At 41.2% G+C, this 26066-nt stretch overlaps 1 protein-coding gene across 5 annotated transcripts in view; it reads left to right on the forward strand.

Annotated features, from left to right (window-relative positions):
- Nucleotides 1-26066, forward strand: part of St7 (suppression of tumorigenicity 7) — a 243136-nt gene that overhangs the window by 99797 nt on the left and 117273 nt on the right. For all 5 annotated transcript variants that reach the window (XM_052173273.1, XM_052173272.1, XM_052173274.1 and 2 more), the window contains one exon: nt 17740-17822. In XM_052173273.1, the coding sequence (XP_052029233.1) occupies nt 17740-17822 (83 nt within the window). The remainder of the gene's footprint in view (nt 1-17739; nt 17823-26066) is intronic.

Below are 26066 nucleotides of genomic sequence, written 5' to 3' on the forward strand. Positions count from 1 at the left end.
CTCATAAGATAAGGAAGGAGAGCAGGAGGGAATGAGGAGTTGACTTGCAAGACTGTGGGGCTGTCTAGTCATATCCTAAGTGGGCCAGGCAGGCCACCAGGAAGGATGGGGTGGAACACTTGCTGCAAACTGAAACTATTACTTACAGGTGAATTTCTTACCAGCAAAGCCTATTTTAAGTCATTTTCAACTCATTGAATTGTGCCAACCCAGGCTATCCAGGATAATCTTTACAGTTAATTATGTGTTATAAATATATCTGCTCATAAACAGTGTTTGTAGCAGACATTTAATTCATTTCATTCATCTTTTTACTGATATAGATAGATGAATCTGAACAGGCAAGTCTTATACTTCTTTTTTAAGACAATTTTTCTATATAGCCCAATCTACATAATCTTATGTTTAGTTAAATACTGGGGAGAAGTAGTCCAGTTGACCATGAAAAGTCACCATCTTAGTATTTTGATGTCTGAGCCAGTTCCCAATTCATATAAAGGTATCAGCTTCATAAATGTAAAACCATGGCTTATCTATGAAAAAACCCAGAAATTCGAAATTTGATGTTAGTGCTTGTATATAACATAAATATTTTATGGAAATAGAACTAAAATACATATTGTTAGTATTACTGCTTATCATAGCTAAAATATTATAAAGTGCCTCAGGCTGCAGTGACAATTACCTTTTTAGTTGAGGAATGGCAGCATCATTGGAATACTAATTTCCTAACAGAAGTTAAAGGGAAAATGCTCTTTAAACTTTGTGCATTCAAGCTTTTGCTCCTAGCTCCCCTGAGGTAACACAAGTTGTTTTTGTTTTTGTTTTTTCTCACTAAAGTACTCTAGTAGAATGTACTAGAGATGTGTTGGTTTACTTACTTTACCATATTCTTTTGGTAATGTAAGTACCATATGCCAAGCATTTTTAGCTTTGTAAGATTTATAGTTTCTGACACAATGTTTTATTTAGTCTTTTTGTCTCTGTTAAAACAAAACAAAACACAAAACCTGTAGAGAAACAATTTAAAATGAGGAAAGCTTCACTTAACTTGTGGTTTTAGAAGACTTGCTTGCGGGAGCTACCACACTTGTCTCTGGAACTCGGTGAAGCAAAACATCATGGTGGCTGTTCTAAAGGGTGGAGCTGTTCACTTCATGGCAAAAAGAAAACAGAGGTAGTATAATAAGAAGGAGCCACAGTAAACTACACTTCCACACATGCCTTCAGTGACTCAATTCTGAAAAGTGCACCCACCTTCTCACAGCTCAGAGACAGTCAGCCTTGTGATCCTCTCTTCCTCAGCAAATTCCCCTGATTAGCTTGGAATCAATCAGGCCTTCAACACAAGAGCCTCTGGGGTGCCTGTGGGGATACTTTATATAAACAACTATTTAACTCAGTGGTTCTCAACTTGTTGGTTGAGATCCTATTGGCAAACTTCTACCTCCAAAACTATTTACATTATGATTCAAAGCAGTAGGAAAATTACAACTTTGAAGTAGCAACAACAATAACAAAAATTATAGTTGAGGGTCATGACAACATGAGGAACTATATTAAAGGACTGTAGCATTAGGAAGGTTGAGAGGCACAGATTTAACTCCTCTGTTTTAACCTAAAAGCAGTCAGACATGATACAAGACTGTTTCTAAAACTCCATTTGCTAACTAACATGGGCAGTGTGCTGGGGTTCAGTGTGCTGTCTGCTGCTTGTTATGCTTATGATGCCATATGCTAGAGCGACAGAGTGGGGTGGTTTGCACGAGAACGGTTGAATACTTTGTGGAAATGTTTGGGAAGGATTAGCAAAGGGTGGCTTTATTGGAGGAGGTGTGGCACTAGGGCTAGGTTTTGAGATTTCAAAAATTCCTACCAGATTCCTGGTATTCTCTTTCTCTCTCTGCCTCTGGGTTGTGGATTAAGATGTGAGGTCTCAGCTATTTCTGCCACCGTTGTGAACACTCAGCCATTGTAGTAGTTTGAATGAGAAGGACCTCCACGGACTCACGTATTTGAATACATGGTCCTCAGTTGATGGAACTGTTTGAAAGGATTAGGAGGCGTAGCCATGTTGGAGAGGTGTGTCATGGGGGGTTGGGCTTTAAGGTTTCAATAGCCCTTACCATTTTCAGTTAATTTTTTCTCTGCTTCATACCTATTGATAAAGATGTAAGCTCTCAGTTACTGTTCCACAGCCATGCCTGTCCATGGCGTATTCCCTATCATGATGGTCATGCGCTTACCCTTGAAACTGTAAGTCCCCAATAAACTTTTCCTTCTATAAGTTGTCTTGGTAATGGTGTCTCTTCACAGCACTGGAAAAGTGACAAAGCCACCTTCTGAAACAGTAAACCCAACTAAATACTTTGTTTTATAAGTTGTTTTACTCACGTTTTTTGTGCCAGCATTAGAAAAGTAGCAAAGACAAAGGGTATATTTTAACATGATTTATAAGTTAGCAATTGATTGACTATTTATTGAATGCCATCTGCTTTTGGTAATTTTTTAAGAGTATGAGGTAATGAGAACAAATATAGGAAGAGGGAAGTAACCAATCCTATTACAGATTAAAACTATTTTATTTGGAATTTTTAGCAAATAATATAATTATATGATGTACATTTTATGTATTATATGGTTGCATAATCCTTTCTGTTATATATACACAGACATGCACATTCCCTCAATTCACAAAGAAGAAAGAAGGCAATAGGACTTATTTCTGGTTTTGTCTCAGCACAAAACCTAGGCTAGGTGCTAAGCGCTTCTTGTGAGCAAACAGGCAGCCTCATAAGGCTAGCTCACGTCCAGCTTCATGGCCTTGCAGTCTACTCTGTTGTTCTCTTTATTTACTGATGAAGATGATGATGGTAATGATAACAGTAACAATAATAATAATTGTAGAAAGGAGCCCGGATATAGAGAATACACATATTTGTAAAATATCACTTATCTAAACACTTAAGACAGGACAGTGGCATAACACTTGCTTAGAATATACTCTGCGTTCAATCACAAGCACTGCAGGAACAAAAAATAGGCATTCAAATGCTTGCATTCGTGATTCTAAATTCACCAGCAGAAGTTATACTTTCTGCTTTAATATTATGCAATGAATTTCTGGTATACGTCTGAAGCCAGGAGATCTTTCTAGTCCTTAGGAAAAAGAATTATAATGATGCAATCTCTGAGCATTAATTCCTCGAGTGTCACTTTGTCAGTGATCCGTGGACTCCAGTAGTTCTCAGGGTGGTGTTGTAGCACATTATGCTAGACCACAGGCTAAATAAACAGTGTCGTCTGGGAGGCAGGTTAGAGATGTGGCTGTCCAGGAAAGAAGTAGGAGATTGGACACTAAGAGCAGGGCAGGTGGGACACGTGACCACGTGGTTATGGGCAGCATCTATGACAAGGCCTGGTTTTGAATGCACCTTATGGAGAAGCCCCCAGAACGGAGATCCAGTCGGTGACACCCTCAGAATAGGGATGCATGGAAGAAATCTCAGAACAGGGATCCAATGAGAAGAAAACTCAGAACGGGGCTCCAATCAGAGAAAAGCTCACAATACGGGTCAGTGGGAGAAAACCTCATAACAGAGATCCAGTGAGTGAGATCAGAAGAGTGGTTGGGATTCAGCCTGCACCGTAAATGTGCCTAAATTTAATGCTGGGTCTGCTCCATCCCCGCTGTGCGCCTTTGAACAGTGAGTGGCAGGCACTTCAGTTTTCTTATCCTAAAAATGGGCAGGGTACTGGCATGTGTAAACCATCAAGACCACGCACGGAGAGCATTAAACCCACTAGAGGCTGTTTCACGAAGTTCTCACTATTATTTGTTGCCACTCAGCATTATTTGTGGAAGGAATAAAAATGTTAGGGTCATTGACATTTTAGTCATTTAGAAATTACATTTATAACAATTTTCTAATTCAGGAACACAGATGGGCTGTACTTTGTTTTCTAGTGTGGTGGGAGAGAAAAACATTTCATCTCCTTTGATGAAATCCGATGAGATGGATTTCAGGTTGTCCTCCTCCGCCTCAATGGCTGGTTTTAGAACAATAGGTTTCTATCTTCTGTCATTTGGCTGTGCCCACCTGTGTCATGCAGCATCACGCACAGTAATGGATCCTGAGAAACTCAGGGTGTGGGAGACAGGTACACACCCACACTGTAAAAGCAGGAGAAAGGAAGAGAGAAACAACTAATTAAAAGGCAAAAGACACATTGGATAACTGATGCTGTAATAGAAGAGCAAGTAGTTATTTCATGTACAGTTTTAGGTTTACAGTGCAGTTTCCAGGCTGGAGGGACAGCCCAGGTGTTAAGAGCACTTGTTGCTCTTCCAGGGGACCTAGGTTCAGTTCCCAGCAACCACATAGTGACTGACAACCGCTCCAGTTCCAGGGGACCCAGTGCGATTTACTGACACAGGTGCCAGGCATGCGTGTGCTACACATGTACACATGCAGCCAGAGCACTTATAGGAATGTAAATTTTAAAAATTTAAAACAAGAGAGCAAGTAAGAAAACAAAGCCACACTTTCCTTCAAGTTCAATTCTCCTAGATATTTCTTTTTTTATTTTTATTTTTATTTTATATATTAAATACCATCTAAATTTACATTGCCAATGGTAAAACCTTTCCCGATTTCCCCCTCCCCAAAGACCCCAGCCCCTCCTCCTGTGCCTCCACATATATGCCCCTCCACCCGACCCACTCCCACCTCCCCTCCCCCCAATTTCCCTTTGTTGGGGCATCTATTGGGCCTTCACCTGACCAAGGACCTCTCCTCCCACAAGGCATTCTTCTGCCACATATTTTTCTGCATCAGTGAGGTTCTTGTTGTGTTTTCTCTGCAGGGTGTGGGCCTGTCTCACATTCCCATCATTCTAAATCTAATTTTGCCTATAACAAAGTCTTAGAAATAGCCTTAGAGAGTGCAGATGTTTTGTGTGTGTTTGCTTTGCATTTAAACCAGAAGTTATATCGTGTCAAGTAATATGTCTCCTCACTGTGTCCTTTCCTATTACTGAACAGGATTTATGATTTCTACATGAATGATCCTTCTTGGCTATGTAGTTGCCTAGGACACTAAGCAATTTAGTGTATTTAGTATAATGGTTATTATTTTTTCCTGTAACCTCATGATCAGTATCCTTTGTATTTTCTCCATCAACAAGTAGCAGATAGAAAAGAAAACTGCAATAAATTTTACTTTAGAGCAAACTATATGTAGCAGATAGTGGTCACCCTTGTTATGACATAGAACATTTTGTTAAAATTCTGTAAATAGGGGCTGGAGACATGGTTCAATGGGTAAGATTCCTAGCACCATATGGCTGCTTACAACTGTCTGTAGCTCCAGTTCTAGAGGAGCCCTTATCCAGACATACTAGCAGACAAAGCACCAAAGAAATAAAACTTCTGTAAATGAAAATCAGAAAGGAAATGAAACTACAAACTAAGAAAATAGTATCAAATGCGACAGATAAAATGTCAGTGTACTTACTAAGGAAAGCCTTTATAGATTAGTAACTTTTCGGTAGGAGACACACCAAGCTGTGCACACCAGGAGTTACCCAGACACCAAACCAATAAGCTTGAGAACGTTAGTACACTTGTAATTCTCTCCTTTCGTCAAAGCTAATTTTCAATTTGATGCTGAGGGTATTCTCAGTACAGAAAACTTAGCAACAACCCAAATTTCCAGCAGTGGAAATGTTTTCACAGATAAGATAAAATCTTCAAAGGGAACCATTATTATCAAAATAGTATTTTCAGAGATTATTTAATGAGATTAGAACATGGAGACAAAATGAACTTAAATTTTTTAAAAAATGAGTGTTACCCAGCAGAGACTGAAAGGTGCTGTCTCTTACGGTGCCCGCATGCCTGTCCTGCTGGTTGTTAGTGTAAGCCGCTATGGCATAGAGTAAGATAAAGAACACGAGACAGAACAGCGGGAGGGCATCTGAGCATGCGTGCCCACACCAGCCTTCAGCGCTAAGGATGGCCTTGCCGGGAAGTCACTTAGCTTGGGTGTGTGGTGATAAAGTGCTATGATCGGCTCCAGGTTAGGTCACTTAGGGGCTGTGTGGTCCCCTCTGAGGCATCCCTTTGTTCTCAGACGCAGAGGCTCCCGTGCTCAGCGCAGTACGGCTCCTCTCCAGTACGGCACTGCAGAGGAACTGCTGAACATAGGAACCCCACGTGCAATGCTGAAGCTTGGATACTTGGCTTTCTTTTGACTCTTCAGACATACGGTCAGGAGAGCTATGTTTAAATCAAGTTTCGGCAATCCAGTAGCTGCATGTCTTTGTTGAGTCACTGAACTTGGTAATCCTTAGTTTTTATCCCTAATGCTGCTAAACTTTAGGTGGGCTGTCTTGGGTGATCAGATGACAAAAGCTGTAACTGAAAGATTATAAGCAAGTGTCTGTCACATGGTAGCATTCAGTAGATGTCAGTAAACATCAGCCATTCCTTTTCTCTACAATTTCTGTTTGTGTTGAAACGATGCAAAATTATGCCCTAAGAAGATACCTTTTTGATCCTACTAAAATGGTATTGTATATTTTGTAATAATAATGTGAATAATTTTGAAGATGACATTTTTGAAAACTGCTGTATCTTCTTACTAAGTTAGTCGTGTTAACTATTTTGTATGGTCGTTTCTACATTGTTAATTTGCATGCTTTGTCTGCTGTATCTTGGGAAGCAGCCTGTGCAGACCACCACAATCAGCCTTCCATGTTTCTTTCTTCTTTTCTATTTTGGTGAAGGAGGAGGAAGAAAATATTCTTTTAAATTTTCTAGATATCTTGGCCATCCTGATAAGCCCTTAGACACAGTGATCACGGGACTTTATTGCCTTGCTTGTTCCTTATTCTAGAACTGATCTTATTACTCGCATGTAATTAAAATGGTATAAAAGCAGACTGGGAAAAAATAAACCTGCCTCATCCTCAGAACTGCCTGGGGTCATGCTACAAAAACAGAAAATAACTTTTCTGTATTAAAAAATAGACGTGAGTCCCCAGGCTGGAGTAGTGTGTCAGTAGTTGGGGGTCCTGCTCCTCTAGAGGGCCCCAGTTCAGTCAGGTCTAGCACTCATGCCTGTTTCACAACCACCTGTAACTCCAGCCTGGGGATGTGATGCTGTCTTTTGGACTCCATGGGTACCTGCAAGTGAAAGTTCGCATACATGTGCGTGGGCACGGGCACACACACACACACACACACACACACACACACACTCACAAAATTAAAAATCAATTTTAATTTTTGCAAAACAACCTTGAAAAGCCAGACTTCCTCTTTTTGAATGTTAGTAGTATTTTAGCTCATTTAGTTTATTTATCTATGGGGTACCATATGATATTTCTGTATCATTGGTAATGGTCAAATCAGGTTGTCTATAGCTATCTTTTGAAGCTTTTATCCTTTCTTGGGGATAAAACCTCCACTATTCTTTCTCCTAAGCTTGTTGGGGTTATACAGTACTTTACCATTTTAGACACAATGATGTGAAAGACCATGTCATCATGTATTTCTACTGTATATTTCAGGACCCATTCACCAATCTGTTCCATTCCTCCCTCCTCCCTCTTCCTCCAGCGCCCACCTCATGCTTTATTCTCACTGTGCTACCTTCTTAGAGCCCTCGTGGATGAGAGCAGCTGTTGGGAAGAAGCCGCTCAGTCTGTTGTCCTCCATTTGTCTGTTTTTCTTGTGCTGTCTTTGTTATCGAGGTTATGTCCAAATAGGTTACCCATGCCAAGGTCCCAAAGAATAGCCCTAGTACTTTTTCCTAGGAGTTTCAATTCCCAGGCATTGTGGTAGGTTTGAACATGTTAATAATAAACTCAGAATTACCCAGAAACTACCAATGTCACATTAAGTCAAGAAATGAGAGTACTTCCCCGTGGAATGAGTTAACCAGGAGCAAGCCCAGATCTAACTTCTCTACCTCCCTCTCCAGGTGTCTGTCTGTGGTGGGACTCAGAGTCGGAGCCTGCCTGAAGCCTGTCTTGTGAATCTCTCTGTGTCTGTGTCTGACCCTGTGTGTCTGTCCCTAACACGAGCCTTTGCTTTCTCTTTTACTGATCAGCACAGAAAGTATAACATGGGAGAAGGATTGGGGGATACTTTATAGAAATCTTTTACAGAATTTTAAAAGGAATTATCTTATTCCAACTGACCCAGTTAACAAACAGTATTACAAACATCATTCTATATCAAGCTATATCTGTATGTTGTATTCAACAATTGTGAATTTTATAAGACCACTTTAACTTATATTTGCTATTTTCAGCAAATGCTTATCATAACACGCACACATTACTCTGGGTCAAGGGGTATGGAAGACTACATAATTTAAGATTATAGCTATACATTAACAGGTTGTAAAAGTTGATTCCATGGGAAATCCAAGGAAAGTTAGGTTGGATATTACAGTGCTCTTTTAAAGGCAGGCTAAACACAGGCTGAGTACACAGTGGGATAGCAGTCTTCAGTGACTTCCAAGTTTATTGTTAACTCTGGCTGTGAAGTCCATTAAAAGTCCCAATCTCTTTGAATGTAAGAGGCATTTTTATCATAGTACATTGTCACCAGAACTGTTTATTAGAAATACCCTTCTCAATGAATATTCTTTGTGCCATTGGTAAAAACTAGTTGGATGTGATAGATGGATTTACTTCTAAGTTCTCTATCTGAATATCTGTTTTCATGTCCAAGCTGCATTGCTTTAACTATAATAGCTTTGTAGCATATTTTTACTTTAGCTAATATAATATGCCCTGCTTAGTTCTTTTCTTTCTTTTTTATTGGATATTTTATTTATATTTCAAATGTTATCTCCTTTCTCGACTTTCCTCCCCACCTGGAAACCCCTCTGGTGGATTTTTTTATGGTCACTTAAGTATCCTATCATATCATATGCAAATATTGGTATTTTGACTTCTTCCTTTTAAATTTGTATCCTCTTGACCTCCTTTTGTTGTCTAATTGCTCTATCTAGAACTTCAAGTACTATACTGAATAGGTAGGGAGAGAGAGGGCAGCCTTGTCTAGTCCCTGATTTTAGTAGGATTGCTTCATGTTTCTCTCCATTTAGTTTGATGTTGGCTACTGGTTTGCTGTATATTGCTTTTACTATGGTTAGATATGGGCTTTGAATTCCTGATGATCTTTCCAAGACTTTTATCATGAATTTCATCAAATGACTTTTCAGCATCTAATGAAATGATCATATGGTTTTTTTCTTTGAAATTTTTTTTATGTAGTGGATTATGTTGATGGATTTCCATATATTGAATCATCCCTGCATCCCTGGGATGAAACCTACTTGATCATAGTAAATGATCGTTTTGATGTGTTCTTGGATTCGGTTGGCAAGAATTTTATTGAGTATTTTTGCATCAATGTTCATAAGGGAAATTGGTCTGAAGTTCTCTTTCTTTGGTCTTTGTGTGGTTTAGGTATAAGTGTAATTGTGGCTTAATAGAATGAATTGGGTAGTGTTTCTTCTGTTTCTATTTTGTGGAATAGTTTGAAGAGTATTGGTATTAGGTCTTCTTTGAATGTCTGATAGAATTCTCCACTAAACCCATCTGTTCCTGGACATTTTTGGTTGGGAGACTATTGATGACTGCTTCTATTCCTTTAGGGGTTATGGGACTGTTTAGATGATTTATCTGACTCTGTTTTAACTTTGACACCTGGTGTCTGCCTAAAAAAATTGTCCATTTCATCCAGACTTTTCAATTTTGTTGAGTATAAGCTTTTGTAGTAGGATCTGATAATTTTTTGAATTTCCACAGTTTCCATTGTTTTGTCTCCTTTTTATTTCTGATTTTATTAATTTGGATACTGTCTCTGTGCCCTCTGGTTAGTCTGGCTAAGGGTTTATCCATCTTGTTGATTTTCTCAAAGAACCAGCTCCTGGTTGTTGATTGTGTGTATAGTTCTTTTGGTTTCTACTTGGTTGATTTCAGCCCTGAGTTTATTTCCTGCCGACTACTCCTCTTAGGTGTATTTAGTTCTTTTTGTTCTAGAGCTTTCAGGTGTGCTGTAAAGCTGCTAGTGTGTGCTCTCTCCAGTTTCTTTTTGGAGGCACTCAGAGCTTTTTTGCATTTCCCTCGACTATTGTGTCAATGTTTTCTATGTTATCTTCTGCACTTGATATTCTCTCTTCTATCTCTTCTATTCTGTTGGTCATGCTTGCATCTATGACTCCTGATCTCTTTCTTAGGTTTTCTATCTCCAGGGTTGTCTCCCTTTGCGATTTCTTTATTGTTTCATTTTTCTATTTTCAGCTTTTGGATGGTTTTGTTCATTTCCTTCACCTGTTTGTGTTTTCCTGTAATTCTTTAAGGGATTTTCATGTTTCCTCTTTAAGGGATTCTACCTGTTTACCTGTATTCTCCTGTATTTCTTTAAGGGAGTTATTTACATCCTTCTTAAAGTCCTCTATCATCATCTTGAGAAGTGATTTTAGATCGGAATCTTGCTTTTCCAGTGTGATGGATTATCTAGGACTTGCTATTGTGGGAGAGTTGGGTTCTGATGATGCCAAGTAACCTTGGTTTCTGTTGCTTATGTTTTTACGCTTGCCTCCTGCCATCTGATTATCTCTAGTGCTACTTGCCCTTGCTATATCTGACTGGAGCCTGTCCTTCCTGTGATCCTGGTTGTGTCAGAACTCTTCATAATCCAGCTGTCTATTTTATGCCCCATGCCAATTATTCATAATATTAGACAGGCACCTTCTGAGTTTGTGTTGGAGAATTTCTTGCTATAAGGTTAACTGCCTTAGTCAAGTTAATGACAGTGGCTTTGTTAACCTTAGGCTTTAGCCAACTGCTTATCCATCCTTAAAACGCATACCTTATGTGCTAATTTAGGATACACAACTTGTTTCTTTGTTGCAGATGAATGGATCACATCCTAGTGAGGGGCATCAACTGTTGAAATCCATTTGAGATAGTAAGAATAGAAATTAAAATGGAAAATGTCATTCCAGGGACTGGAGACATGACTATATTAGAGACTGCATTGAACATCTGGAATTTAGATAGTTTTAATAGTTGTGTTTGGATTTGGTTTAAAGAAACTGGCTTGTTGACATTTGGAAACATCAGTGCTTCAGTGTGCAGTGCCTCTCACCCACAGACAGTATGTGAAGCCCAGTGCATTCGTGATACACTTGGAGACCCACTTCCAGTCATGAGCAGGAGAGAGAGTGTTTGGTGCCCCTTGGAATGTAAGTTGGATATCTGGTGCAAATGTAATGCTAAATCTAGTAATAGAATTGGAAACAGTGAAGCTCTAGGCTTATTCTGAAAGCCAGACATGGGTAGCAACTCAATTCCAGTGCCCTGGTTTGCCCGGTGGCTCCTTCCCCATGGGTTGGACACATAGTCAGGCAGAAGAACATGGCTGTAACAGCTCTGTAATATACATTACATTGAAAAATCGTCACATGTTTGGGGCCTCACTAAGAATCTGGGTCTGGAAGATGGGTTGCCTTGCCTCTATTGCAGACCCAGAACATTGTATTCTCCAATTTCTGGGCATGGGATGGACTCTGAGAGAGAGGAAAGAGAATAGCACAGCAGCCCAAGAGTGAGCAACGCATTGTGTCCTGGACCACAGCTGTAAGGTGAACCATGTTCAGTGGATTTTACTATTTTTTAAATCTCATCCTATACAAGTGCCTTCAGGGGGAAGGTTAGCCATGGAAAATTCAGACATGAACTCAACATAGTTCAGTCAGGAAGTGCAGCACTCAGCCCCGACTTCTCAGTCCATGTTTACTGGACTTACCTTCTGTTATTTGGTGTTTACTCTGAAACCTCATGTTAAGGGACACTTGGCTTTGCTTGGGGACTCCTTGTTGCAAACTCCATCTGGCTGCTTTAAACAGGCTTCCCTACTGAGATTTGGTTGGGTACTTTAAGTGCCCAATTAGACGCTGTTTCTCTCTCATTCCCTTCCTTCATGATTTAGGACTTAATAAACTCACTCACCCACAACAGACAATATGTTATTCTAGACCATTCTCTGGATCATATACAACAAACTCCCAGCAGTTCTTCTGGGGGCTAGGTTCCACACACAAAGAGAAGTAAATTGATTACTAAGATTTTAGGGAATGAAAAAGAAGGAAGGAAGGAAGGAAGGAAGAAAGGAAGGAAGGAAAAGAAAAAAGAATATTCTGTACCTCAAATTAATATTGAGTTTTATCACGTTGTGGCCTGTAGTTGCTTCTGTGGCCCAAACTGTTACCTTACTTTGAGGCAAACTATTTACCTGTGAGTTAGCAAGAGATTTTAAAACAAATCAGGCCAATCAGTTAAGAGAAAGTACAAAGAACAGAATGGAACAGAAAGGAGTTCTTATGTGGTCATATAATCTCATCTGTTAAGAGAGGAATAGACATGTGTGCATTTATTTGGTTTAAAATCAAATCAGTTGAAGTGCTTCCCCTTCACCTTGTAAGTTTTCTTAAAGGCACATATAACAAGCAGACTTTCAGAACAGTTGATCCATTTTTAGTAATTAAACCTATAGTGTGAGAAGAAGGAAGTATTTGTTTCTTCAAAGGCCCCTGTTCCCAGTGTGGAACAAGGGAATTACTCTAATACTCATATTGTATTCTCCCTGAGGTCTCATATGATGGATTGTCTTACTGCCTGGTTTCCTACACAAAAGCCCACCACTCACTGTCTGTCCTCACTGGCAGTGTGACCTTGGCCTCACTTCAACAGTGTTACTATCTGCTCATTCTTCATGTGATTCTGTCAAAGAGCTAAGCACATCTGTTAAGCTTACTCCTGTACTGTTAGTTGTATTACAGGAGCTAGCTCAGAAGTAATTGTCAAAGTCAGCAGTTTTACTTGATACCCTGTTTCTACCAGGTACCTCTGTCTTCCCCAGGATTCAGTTCAGGAACAATAATATCTTCCTTCCCTTTGCCCAGCTTTGGAGTTTGATGTAACTCAGTGAGTGTGAGATTTTAGGTTTGATCTCTAGCATCACTAACAAACAGTCTGCCTGATCTGGCCTTTCGTTTACTCTGCCTCCAAATCTACCTTCTTCTCTAGCCTCCTTCCTTTCTGTGTGCATGCACATTGTCTTGTCTACTTAGAGCCCTTTTCTCCACTTTAATCTCATTTTTGGGGGTAACCCATTCACAGCCTGGAAGGAACAACATTCTGATCTATCAAGTTAGAGGCAATACCTGCTCCCTCTAGATTTTATCTAAATATTTCTGCTGGTAGATGAACTATCCTGTGATTTTTACACAGGTACCTCATTTTTGCCTCTAAGGGTAGGTGTGTGTGTGTGTGTGTGTGTGTGTGTATGTGTGTGTGTGTGTTTAAAAGGCATCAAAGTTAGAGAGGGACAAGTTTGGAAAAAGAGGGGGGTCAGTGGGCCAAAAGAAGATAAAAGGAGACACATGTTCCAACACATTCACTTAAGAAACTGTCAAAAATAAAAATGGTTTTTAAAAAGGATAGGCTCAACTTCATTATTTTCTTATATACTACTCTCAGTGTTGTTTTGTATCTTACCTGATAAGTACCATATAGCTAAATGAGTTAGCTAATATTAATAAATATAGAAGATTTATGGAGAAGTATTTCTGAGTACAGATGGGCTTTTCCCCCTACTCTTGTAAATGTACTTCTTGCCTTTCTTGGCAATTTCAATGGATTTTTTATTTAATGTATTTGCAATAGCAGATTACTGTTACCAATATGGTGAACCTTCAGTTAGGCAGTTCTCTCTGTTTGGCACTTTAAGGGACTCCTGTATTCAACTTTGCAGCTTGCTGTTTTCGTAAACATAACCACTGGTGTTCCAATGATATTTTCTGTGTAACTTCCAATGAAGGAGGTGTAAAGGAAAAGTCAGTGACTAAATTTCTCTGAAGACAACCGAAAGCTCCTGTCCGCTCTGCACGGCTGACACTGTAGGTGCCCTCCAGTGTGAACAAAGGAAAGTCTGGAGTGTTCTCCACCACTCACACAGCTGTCCTATGAGAACAAGCATCATTCCCTCCAGTGAGTCTTTGCTTGTCAAGAATTCAGAAGCCAAGCTTTCTCAACTCCTCAGACTCTAAGCATTAAACAAGAAGAAAAACCAATGCATACATCGCATACACACAGAAGAGCCTCAAAGGCTCACCAAAGACCCGCTAATTTAGGCTGCCAATCACAGCTCTTATTTTGCATGGTTCTAGTGCACGTGCTTTGTGACACTATTTTTGAATCTTTCTCAAAGGAGCACAATGATGCACATTTTCTCCCACTCCAGCCAGAGTTAAGTAAAGAGTACCTCAGTGGCACTCAGAATCATAATACCCTGTTATATAGTTCCCTTATCTGCTTCTGGAAATTACTCAAAGTTCTTTAAAGATAAGATTTATATGTCAACCTTTTTGACTCCTCAGCACTTTACACAGTGCCTGATACATATTGGACATACGTAGTTCACTGAGCTACAATTGATTAACTGCCTTTAATCTATAACAGATTTCAAATAGCACATCATAAAGGAGAGAAAACATATAAGAACAGATATGGAATGAAAAATAATAGTTACTGTTGTAACTTGTACACCAAGTTTAAAATGCTATTGTAGCTTGGTACACCAAATTTTAAAATGAACCAAAGAATATTTCTGCCCTATAATTACTTGGTTTTGGAAGAAGATAGTGTTTATTTCTGAATAAAGTCAGTTTCAGAATATATTACTATATGCTTTCAGTACTATAGTTTGTGTCTATTTTGGTAGAGCTACTGCTGAAAGATTGAAATATGTTAAAGACATTCTGTTTAAGGGTAAAGTCAAGTACACACAATGTATTTTGAAAAGATTTGCATGGAAATTGCTTTAAAAAGAAAAGTGTCTTTGGACTTTAGTATGGTAAATCATTATCCCAAGTGATTAACTTCTTAAAAATATGTCTTTTAGTTGTGATTTATCGTTATATAATTTCTCCTTTCCTTTCCTCCAAATGACTAATTTTAAAGGTTCTGTGTAGCCATTGTCTTTCTCTTTGGGCATAGTATCTTATAATAGCTAGGAAAATTCTTGGCTTATCAAGGAAGTAGTCACTGAATCTACCTAACATGCATCCTGTACTTGAGTTTTGGAAAACACACACAGACTCCAGAGAGAGAGCGGGGAGCAAGAGGGGAAGAGAGAGGGGGGATGGGGGAAGAAGAGAGAAAGGAAGAAGGAGGGGAGGAGGAAGAAGAAGGAAGAAAGGAAGAAGAGAAGGAAGAAGGAAAAATGGAGGAGGAGGAGAAAATACAACGTCCCAGGCATTCGAGACTTACTTTTGCTATATTTATATTTAACTTTAAAAACCATCTTCAAACTTAGCTTAAAACATACCATAAATATTTGTGAATATGAAATATATAAGTTTCTGTTGGGGTTTCCACCAGGATGCTGTTCTTCACAGTGCCTATTTGTTAAATGAAAGAAAACCCATCATCTGAGACCTTGCTTCACTTGTCTTTAGGTTATTAGGGCTTTGAGCACTCCTTCCTGATGACAGGAAACGCTGTCAGATGCCTCTCCCTAGCAAGGGAGAAGGTGGCATGAGAACCTAGCTAGCCCTGTGTTGTTCATATTAAGATAGCACACTCCAACAATAAATACTTCCCCGACCACAGCTGAGAAGAGAAACGTGTGCAGCCCAGCTCCCCCATGCAGCTGGCTGCTCTGTGAAGCAGAAACAGGATCCCTGGAGAGCTGCCCAGCCGCATGGGGGCTGAGGAAGAGTAGACAGGATGATTTATGAGGGGCTCTTACCTTAGCAATGAGTCTAAAAATACGTCTCCTCACTTCTCCCTCACAGAGATACAAGCCATAGCATGTCTCAGGGAGACTGATACAGGAAAGCTGGAGAGCCAGCACAAGGAGGGGGGGTAGAGCGGGGAGAGGGGGGAGAGGGGCAGAACTACAGTGGAGGTGCTCCTTTGGTGCTTTTAATCCTAACTGAGCTGACTGGATGAAAACTGGTTCTGTAAGGCGACACAAATGCTATGTATATAATATATGCCTAGGAAAAAAGATTATAGATAAATTATGAAGAGGTTTTTTTTTTGTTGTTGGGTTTTTGTTTTGTTGTTGTTGTTGTTGTTGTTTTTTTGTTTTTGTTTTTGTTTTTGTTGTTTTTTTTTTTTTTGCATCTCCTAAGCTGCCATTTTAGCAGATTTTCAGAGACTCGCATCTCAGGATGCTAATGGCAGCAGGAGTTACATTTTATTTATGAATGGCTAAGAAAAACAATCTTGGTACAGGTTTGGATTTCCTTAGCACTCGTTTTGGGCATCCTGCAATTAGCCAGCAATTGGCCATGTCTGTTTCTATTGTCTCGGACTACTCTATTGGTGACTTGCTTGAGTACATCGATGCCTGTCTTATTAGGGCTGCAATTGCTGTGAGGAAACATGAGCAAGGCAGCTTGGCCAGTTAAGGGTTGACTTGGCTTATTCTTCCTTATCACTGAAGGAAGCCAAGATAGGAATGCAAATGTGGCAACCAAGCCATGTGTGGAGCCAGTCAGTAAAGTAAGCTGTACTCACAGCACCCAGGACCACCAGCCCAGGGGTGGCACCACCCACAATGAGATGGGCCCTCCCCTATCAATCACTGATTAAGAAAATGTTCTACTAGGTTTGCCTACAGCCACTTCTAATAGAGTCTAGCTTCCCTCTGGAATGCCACAAAGAAAAATGATGTCACTCACCTATCTTTAGGAGCCATCAGTTGCTAGCAGCACCCAAACTAGGGTTGAAGCCTGGTGAACCCCTCTCCCAACCAATCAGGAGCATTGACTGGCTTGTCTGTGTAGGTCATGTGCAGGTAAGCATCAGGGTTGTAAGTTCCTGAGTGCGATGGCCGTGTCCTACCCAGAAGACCACATGTGACAGCACTCCCCCAGCCACTTGTCCTTATTTTTCTTCCTCCCTTTCTTCTGTGATGTTCCCTGAACTTTGAAGGTAGAATAAATGTCTGACTTAGGGTTGAACACTCAATTGTCATTTACTCTCAGCACACTAACCAGTTGTGCTGATTCCTACAGCAAAAACAAATTTCTCTAACTAAGGTCGAGGATAGCACTAATCTATGGCTACAAACATTCGATTTTTAGAAGGCAATTTAAGAACATTTCCATTGAGCAAAATAATAGCAGTAGATAAATTAAGACTTACACCATCCTCAACCATAGGTCTTTGACGAGGTTAATATTACTAGGCATAAATTCTTTTCTGTGAACAGGCCTCAAATGCAGGCAGAAACCCATTGGTTATACCTCTAACAGTCATGCCACTATTGTATGTTACCTGGCAGGTATTTTAGCATTTAGGGTATAGCCTGTCATCTGCCTTTCAGAATCTGTGTACTAGTTCTTCATTTTAGTGGGACTTTGCTAAGGTTCTAGGAATTCTGGTCATCAGAAATAAATGACTTTACAAGAAAAATGAGTTAGGTGCCAGAGCAGTGGCTCAATACTTAAGAGAATTCAATGTTCTTACAGGGGTTCAGTTTCTAGAACCTATTGATGGCTTTATCACATACTTACATGCACATACATAACACACACACACACACACACACACAAAACCTTAAGAAACAAACAGAAAGCTTTACTGATTATAGGCATGCCTTTCTCAATCTTCTCCCTTTTCCTTTTTTTTTTTCAGTGAGCATGTTTTTGAACACCTTAACCCCAAAGTTCTACGTGGCCCTGACAGGAACTTCCTCACTAATATCAGGACTTATTTTGGTAAGTGACTGAATTCTTCTAATTTAAAAACTTTTTAGGATGTATGTTAGTTTGACTATTTTTAAGGAATAATCTGGGAAATTATACATCAGTAGCTTTCAATATTCATTTTGTATGTGTGTTCATGTTGGATGGGGATAAAGAGAAGAATTATACTTGCCCAGGTTATATTTCTGTAATCCTTTTTATTGGGGGGGGGGAAACAATTCTTAATTGGGGGAAAATCAGAGAAGATGTTTCTAGGCCAAATTCTAGTATCTAAACATACAAAATGAGTTGGGACCATAGCTCAGTAAACAACTTGCCTCATATTTATGAAACCCTGGATTCAGTCCCCATTACCACAAAAATTAGACAGACAAACAGACAGATGGGTGTATTGCTGATGCATAAAAGTGGCTTAGTTCAACTAAGACTGTTTTCGTGTATAACGCATTATCAGATGTAACAGTGTTAAGAATATTCTTTTACACGTGTTGCTGTGGACTGTGGCCTTTCCACCCTCCATCTTCCATTCTCTCAGTGTTTACATTCACTTCTTTATTGCTTCCTATAAAATATTCATTTAGGTAAAAAAATTCTATCATTTTCCAACTTCCTTACCATATATTCTGTAATATGAAGGATCATATTACCTATCATAACTCACTGTAATGAACATGAGCGAACATGAGCTGTCTAAACTCAATGGGGCCATTCTCACATAACTTAATAATCTTTAAAGGAGAGAAATTTTCAAAAGGCTTTTTTCCACAATCTTGTGATTACTAATTACTGTAGACATAGGTAGAAATAAAAGATTATAGTGTTATTATTACTTAAAAATGAATTATCAATAGAAATTTAAGGGTAGATAGGTACAAGCATGTTGAGCAAAGAGAATACCTTTACCTGGAATAATGAAAGAGCTCAGAAGCCTGAGCTTCTAAGATGGAGAACGGCATGTTCTGCAAAAAGACAGAAGTAGAAAATGGTATTGTGGAGAGAGAGAGAGAGAGAGAGGGGGGGGGGAGAGTCCTTTTGAGATGAGAGAGTATCTCTAGCTTGCTATGTCTGCTTCACACAGGTTATGTGAAATGTGCAAAGTTGGTCTTATGGAGACATCCCAAGATAAAAATCTATGTAGAAAGCCCAGAGCCGAGTGCAAACTTCAACCTGAGGCAAGAGGCCTTGCATTAAAACTCACCCATAGAAGAGAGAGAGATGCTGTAGTTGGTAGCATGCTGCCAACTTAAGCATCCACTGCCCACACATGTGTCTCTGACATCTCTTCTCTGTTCAGGAAATTTGAGGAAAGTAAGGGCACTGTTATAGGCAGTTGCTCATAAAACCATCAGGTTGGTTATTAACTTATTCTGTCCAGGGACTGTATTTTATTCTAACATTGACTTCCTCCTAGTTTTTGGTGTTAAATTTCTCTTGTGAGATAATGGTGATAACTTGTGATGGTATTTTACTATAAATTCTTGGCAAATAAGTTGTAGCGATACCACATTCATCTTTAGCTTTGGTGAGGTGATTGTAGAACTGAGGATGTTTTAGTAGAACAGGAAACCTGACGAGTCTGAAAGCCACTGTGGAGAGAGTCCACTGGTCTCTAGGACCCCCAACTGAACCTGTGGGGTGACACAAAGCATCAGAAAAACAGTCAATAATTAAATGAAAGTATTTTTAATCTGACTAGGACAAAAAAAATGGAGGAGAAAAATATTTTGATAATCTCTAATTGTTCTCCAATGTAGGTGACATAGGACAGAGAAAAATGACCAGAAAACTTCTTCCAACAAAGCTAGTAGAACCTGCATTGCTAGGAAAACCCAGGAAAATCAGTAAATAGCAAAAGTGTGAGAATGAATTGCTCCGAAAGCCTCTACTTTATTGATAAAATGAAAGACTTTCATTGGGAGGCTGCATGTTTGCTACTTAGAGCTAGGTAAGAGATTATAGTAGCATGCGGGGGGGGGGGGGGTGTGCTCAATAGCCAGGAGAAGGCAGGCCATGGGTAATAGTGGGAAGTAACAGGAAGGGAGTTCTGTCCCGCCTCCCAGTGATTGGAGAGGAAGACCACAAGGGATGGAGCAAAGCAAACTTTCTAAGACTCCGGGGTCATTAGGTCTAAGTTTTTATTTTTCAGGTGGGAAACTTGAGACTTCTCAAGGAAAGAAAAGGAACTCTTGGGATTCAAGACATGCAATTTCCTTGTGGCAAAGTAGTCAGGCCTTCAACCTAGATTCTCAAGTTCTCACTGTACTTTGTGCAAGATGCCTCAGGAAAGCACAGACATGGAAAATGCTTTCACTTGCTTGATAAGTTCCTGTTAAGTACATGCTGAAAACATAACACACACACAGAGAGTTTATTTCTAGGGAAGAGGTGGCAGGTATTTTAAATATCTGAGTTACCATTTACAAACACACACATATAATTTAAGACTTTATTTATGATAAAGTTTAGGGATACTTTTGCTTAAAGAAATAGGAAAACCACACTTTGGGGGATGGGATTTATCCTGAGTCCACTATTTGCTGGCTCATATCCTCTGCTCAGCAGAGGTGCTTTGAACCAGGTCAACCAGCTTGGCCAAAGGCATTACAGGAGGGGAGCCCAGGATGTTGTACCCCGGCAGTCTGCCTTGCAACACACTTCACTGCCCTTCCAGCTAAGTCGCCCACCATCTGCCTTTCTAGCCAGCAGCACAGGCAGCCCTGGATTTCATTCTGAGAATGTCTTGCTGTGGGTTTACAGGACATAAATTCATTACCACAGTGTAGGATATGTCCTTCCATTCTGGTATGTCAGTTCAAGGGATGTCACTCCTCTAACTCAGAGATGGTTGAAGAACTCTCAACAGTAAATAGCTTCCCTGGGCCTGGGCTGCCTTTGCAGAGCTGGGCTCCCATGCTTTGTCCTATGTTTGGCATACAGCTGCTGAAAATGTATGCTCACTGCTGGGCTACAGTGCAGAGGCAGAAACCGTTCAGACTGATGAAATGCTTAGAAGAGAGGAAGCCTGTCTTGTAGGAAGGATGTGAGTTCTCTTTCTAAAATCCATCGGCCTTTTCTGAGGGCATTCTAACAATGGTGTGTACTAATAGCTACGGATACCCCCAGAGTCCCGCTTTACAGATGTTTGGCAGTGCATCTATCACATTATGCCTAGGGATTTAGATTTGTTAGGTTCTAAAGATGAATTAAGAGTTAGCACTAGTTTTCTTGTTTGTTTGTTTGTTTGTTTATTTTAATTCTGGGTGCATTTCCAGGAGGAGTAAAAAAATCCAGTGCTTTGAAAACTGGCTTTTTGCATGGAATGCATAGCAGTTTGCTGTCAGGAATCACAAAGACAGTAGCTAACTTCTCTCTCTAGCAAGGCTCTGGATGTCTGCCCCTGACTCTGAGAATACAGGATCTAATCCTGGGGAAAATGACTGAGAACCTCAGGATTCTTATGCTAGAATCAGAAACCACCATGCCATTTGATGGTTTAGAACAGAGGTAAAAACAAAAGTCTAGTATTTCCACTGTGAAGAAAAAGTCAACTAACTGAACAAACATACACAGGAAAAATTAATTTGGCAAAAGCTGCTTTCTTTTACCTTAATTTCTTTAAAAAATAGATCGTCATATCTGAACAGGTGTTGCCAGTTGTTTTTTTCTTTTCTTAACTTTCTTTTTTCTTTCCATTTTCCTTCTTCCTTCCTTCCTCCCTCCCTCCCTCCTTCCCTCCCTCCTTCCCTCCCTCCCTCCCTCCCTCCCTCCCTCCCTCCCTTCCTTCCTTCCTTCCTTCATGCTGGGGTTTCCTATTCCAAGATGGAGAAGCCCAAGTGCTTGCAGGCCCAGTTTAAAGCACATTAGGAGAATTCTGGGGGGTGGGGGTAGGAAAGCTCTATCATTGGGACATTTCTGAACCACTGCTGGGGAGGTTTGGATACTTTTGCTGAGGAGGTCTAGAAACTGCTGCTGACCCATTGTCCTTGCCTCAGGCCAGGTGGCTGGGCAGCTTCTGAGGCCTGGACTAGCCTGGACCTGCCCACTTCTTGGAAACAGAGATTTAGGCCTACTCTCTTGAACTGCTAATTTGAAGCCTGTCAAGGAGTCAGCCTGTCTCACTTGCCCTTTTGGGCCATCTCAAGTCCTTGAGATGTTGGTATTGTTGTTTAAGAATCATCAGTTGAATAATGGAAATATGTTCCTCATTGGAAATGCAATGACCGTAAGTGAAAGCCAACCAACATCAGTAGGAGAAGAGAACTGGTCAGGACAGAGGCAAGGGTAGCTAGGCAAGGAGACCAGTTGAGGAGAGACTTCTGACCAACCCTGAGACTGGTCTCTTTGTATTCTGTTTTGTAGTCTCTTTCTGAGTAAGGCCATGGATGCTTTCCCTTGAGTGGTCAACATAGAAACAGCATTCCTCACCTAAGCCTGCACAGAGTCCTCCAGCAGGGAGGAACAGCAAGTCTAGGCCTCTTCTCTTCTGTCAGACTACTTCTGCCACGGAGGATAGGGACTCCTGCAGGGCTGTGATGACCTTTTCCATCTCCTGTATATCTGCATCTATTGCCATCCGTAAGGCCTTGTAATTTTTATCTTTGAGTATTAGGACTGAGGCCCCTACATTAGCAGCTCAGGCCAGCCCTATGCTAAGGAGAGAACCACAGCAGAAATGGCCACCTTTTTAACCCAATTGTTTGGAGGTGCTAGCTGGTTGAAGATATCCTCCCCAGAGTAAAAAGTCACTCTGGGTACAAGCTGTACTAGAACATAAAATATAACTTGCAGAGTGGCACGTATCCTGCAACAGTAGGGGTTACAGTGTGGTTGCGGAGGTGGGAATATACTGGGGGTACCTCATTTCTAATGCGGATCCCTGTCCAGTAACCAACAGTTCTGTGTTCAATTTCAGGTAAGAGGAGTTAAGGACTGGCCAATCAGCCTTCTTGCAATCCACTGTGAACTTGATGGCAAGGTTGTTGCATTGCCCCTTGGGGGTACCCAGATAGTAAGGGGGCTCCCAGTTTATCCACTGTTGCAGCATTAGCATGGGAGTGGTATATCCATGTCCTGCTATTATTTATCTTCACAGTCGTAGGCATGGTCAGGATCATGGTGTGAGGTCCTTTTCCAGCAAGGCTCCAGAGGCTTGTGGTTATGTCTTTTAATCCAGACACTGAGTTCAAAGCAATGGGAACTAGGGGGAGGAGCCGACTCATAAACTTGGCAGATGGCAGGCCAGAGTTGCTTCTGGACCCTATGGAGGGCTTCCAAGGATTTAAAAAACTTATGTTAGTCGTATTCAGCTCAGATATCAGACTTGAGGTTAGGCAGCATGAGGGGGCGGGCTCCCATACAGGATCTCAAAGACCTAAAGTATAGGGGTATTCCTAGCCCTATGTAAGGCATTAGGTAGTTTCAAGGTAGTGACCACCAGTTTCAAGGGTTAATTTGGTTAAGGCCTCCTTCAGGGCCCAAGTCATCTTCTCTACTTGCCCTGAACTCTGGGGTCTGTATGCACAATGTAATTTCCAATTGGTCCCCAGAACCTGTGCTAGCGATGAATGCTGGTCTACTGTCAGACCCAAGCATGGTAGGCAAATCATACCTGGGTATGATATCTTCCAGAAGCTTCTTTGCCAATATACTGGCAGTCTCTTTTGTAGGGTAGGCTTCTACCTATCCTGAAAAGGTATCTATAAAAACTAGCAAACATTTATATCCATATGTTCCTGGTTTTATTTCTGTATAATGTATTTTCCAATTAGCTCCTGCCTATTGACCCCTGATTCTGGTTCCTGGAGTGGCTCCTTGATTGGGGCCCGAGGAGTTCACAGCCTTGCAGGTGGTACAGTCTGAGATTACCTGATCACACAAGTGTCCTAAGTCAGATATTTTGTACCTTGCTGCTCACAGCAGTTCCTTCCATTTTTAATGACCAAGTGGAGCTTGATGAATCTGAGGGATGGGTTGCTGAGCAAACTCCTTAGGTAGGATGGTGCAGCCTGCAGAGGCCAGCACCCATCCGTCTCTTCTGTGAACTCCTTGGCATTCTGCCTGATGTTGTTTGTCTTCAGCAGTATGTTTAGGGAGGGCTAGGAGCTCAGGGGACAGTAAAGCCACCAGGATGTTGGCAGTGGAAACTTGGGTGCCCTCCCTTTTGGTTTTATCTGCTAGCCTGCTCCCTTGGGCTATTTCTGATGCCCCTTTCTGATGCCTGGGGCAATGAATTATGGCTACTTTGAGAGCAAGCTACAATGCCTCCAATGGAGCAAGTATTCCTTCCTTATTTTTGATAGTTTTTCCTTCAGTAGTTAATAATCCCCGCTCTTGGCATATGGACCCATGTACATGAGCCATTGCTGCCAGTGTAGATGTTAGCTACGGCCCCTTTCACCAGTTTTAAAACCCAAGTTAGAGCCTTTAGTTTAGCTTTCTGGGCTGAAGTTCCAGAAGCAAAGAAGTTGCCCAAATAACAGAATCCCAGTCTACTGCCACTGCACCTGTGTACCTGATTCCATTCTGGATGAAGCTGTTCCCATCCATGAAGTAGATAAGTTCTGAGTCTGGCCAGGGTATGTCAGTCAAGTCCAGCATGATGCTTTGGATGTGTCCCAGAACTACAGAACAATCATGCTGAATGTCTAAGGATGGGTCAGGTAATGGGATGGCTGGGTTTAGGGCAGATGATGGGTTTTATCTTATATGAAGGGGATTCAAAGGTAGAGCCTGAAAGTGCACCTGTCTGGCATTGGACAGCCACTGGCTGGGTGGATTCCTGAGAGTCTCCTCACTAGCATGGGAGTGGGGGTGGGTGGTGAGAACAAGTTCCTGCTCCATGGTTATATTCTCAGCATCCTTGACTAGCAGGAAAATGGAAGCTCTGATCAGGAGGCAGGCTGGCCATCCTTGGGTCTCTGGATTCTTAGATAAATAAGCCACAGGTCTTTTCCATGGTTCCACAGTCTGGGCAAACATCCCCTTTGCTGTTCCCTTTCTCTGATCCACATACAGGTGGAAAGATTTGTGAATGTCAAGGAGGACCAGGGCCAGCACCTCCAATAAAGCTCTTCCTAGAGTCTTAAAAGCCATGTCTATCTTAGGGGTCCATTCTATTTTGTCTTCTTGGTCCCTGGTGGCCTCATACTAACGGTTTGGCTATCTCAGTTAACCCTGGCATCCAAAGTCTACAAAACCCAGCACATCCCAGAAATTCCCATACTTGCTTTTGGGTTGGTGGAACTGGGATGTTAAGGATGGTTTGCTTCCAGGAGTCTGATAGCATGTATTGGCTGCCCCCACCTTGAACTTGTACCCCAGATAGGTGATCTCATGTTGACAAAGCTGGGCCTTCTTAGCCAACAAGTTGACTCAGCTCCTATAGCAGGCCTCATGTGGCCCCCTGACATATCTCCAAGTCAGGGGCCCCACAATCAGGATGTCATCTCCATACTGGAGCACAATTATTTGGGGGTGGGCCCACCAGTACTCACCTAAGTCTTCACAAAGTGCCTTGTCAAAGATGGTGGGTGAGTTCTTGAATCCTTGAAGCAAGTATGTCCAAGTCAGTTGTCCCTTGAAGCCTCTCTCCAAGTCTTGCCATTCAAAGGCAAATAGAGGCTGACTTTGGGTGCCAGAGGCAGACTGTAAAGCCACTCAGTGGCTGAAGCTTCCAATGGATGTCTGGGGCAGTGTAGTTAACAAAGCCATCTTCATGGCTGACTGGTGCTCTCTGGCTTCTGGGTCAAAAGGAGTTTAAATCCGATAGGCTTCTAAAAGTCTTCTAGATACTACCTGTGTCTCTCATTTGTTCCCTGAATCACCTAGCTCACCTTAGATAAATTTGTGGGTCATCTGGTGGCCTCTCAGAGGCCCCCATCAAAATCTGGTGGTGGATCCAGAGCCTCTCCCTACCTTCAGCAGTGTTAAAATTCCAGTCTGGTCAAATCACAAGAAAGGCTGCATCGATTTCAGCCTAGACTTGGGTGGGCAGCCCTTTTGCTCCCAGACCAATTTTCGGATGGCTCCCATGATCCTCTCTGTTGTGAAGAGGACCTGGAGCAATTGCTGACAGCGCAGATGGGCAGGTGAGTCAGTATGACTAACTCTAGAAGACCTGTGAGAGCTGATGGTCTTTCGAAAAATGGGATCTGCAACTTCTAATCTTAAAGATTATTAGCAAATGGTGCATGTGTCATGAACTGTCTCCCCTGAGCATCTGAGGTGTCCTGTAACCCACAGGGGTAAGGCCTTCGT

The sequence above is a fragment of the Apodemus sylvaticus genome, chromosome 2, assembly GCF_947179515.1.
Source record: "Apodemus sylvaticus chromosome 2, mApoSyl1.1, whole genome shotgun sequence".
Classification (NCBI taxonomy): domain Eukaryota; kingdom Metazoa; phylum Chordata; class Mammalia; order Rodentia; family Muridae; genus Apodemus; species Apodemus sylvaticus.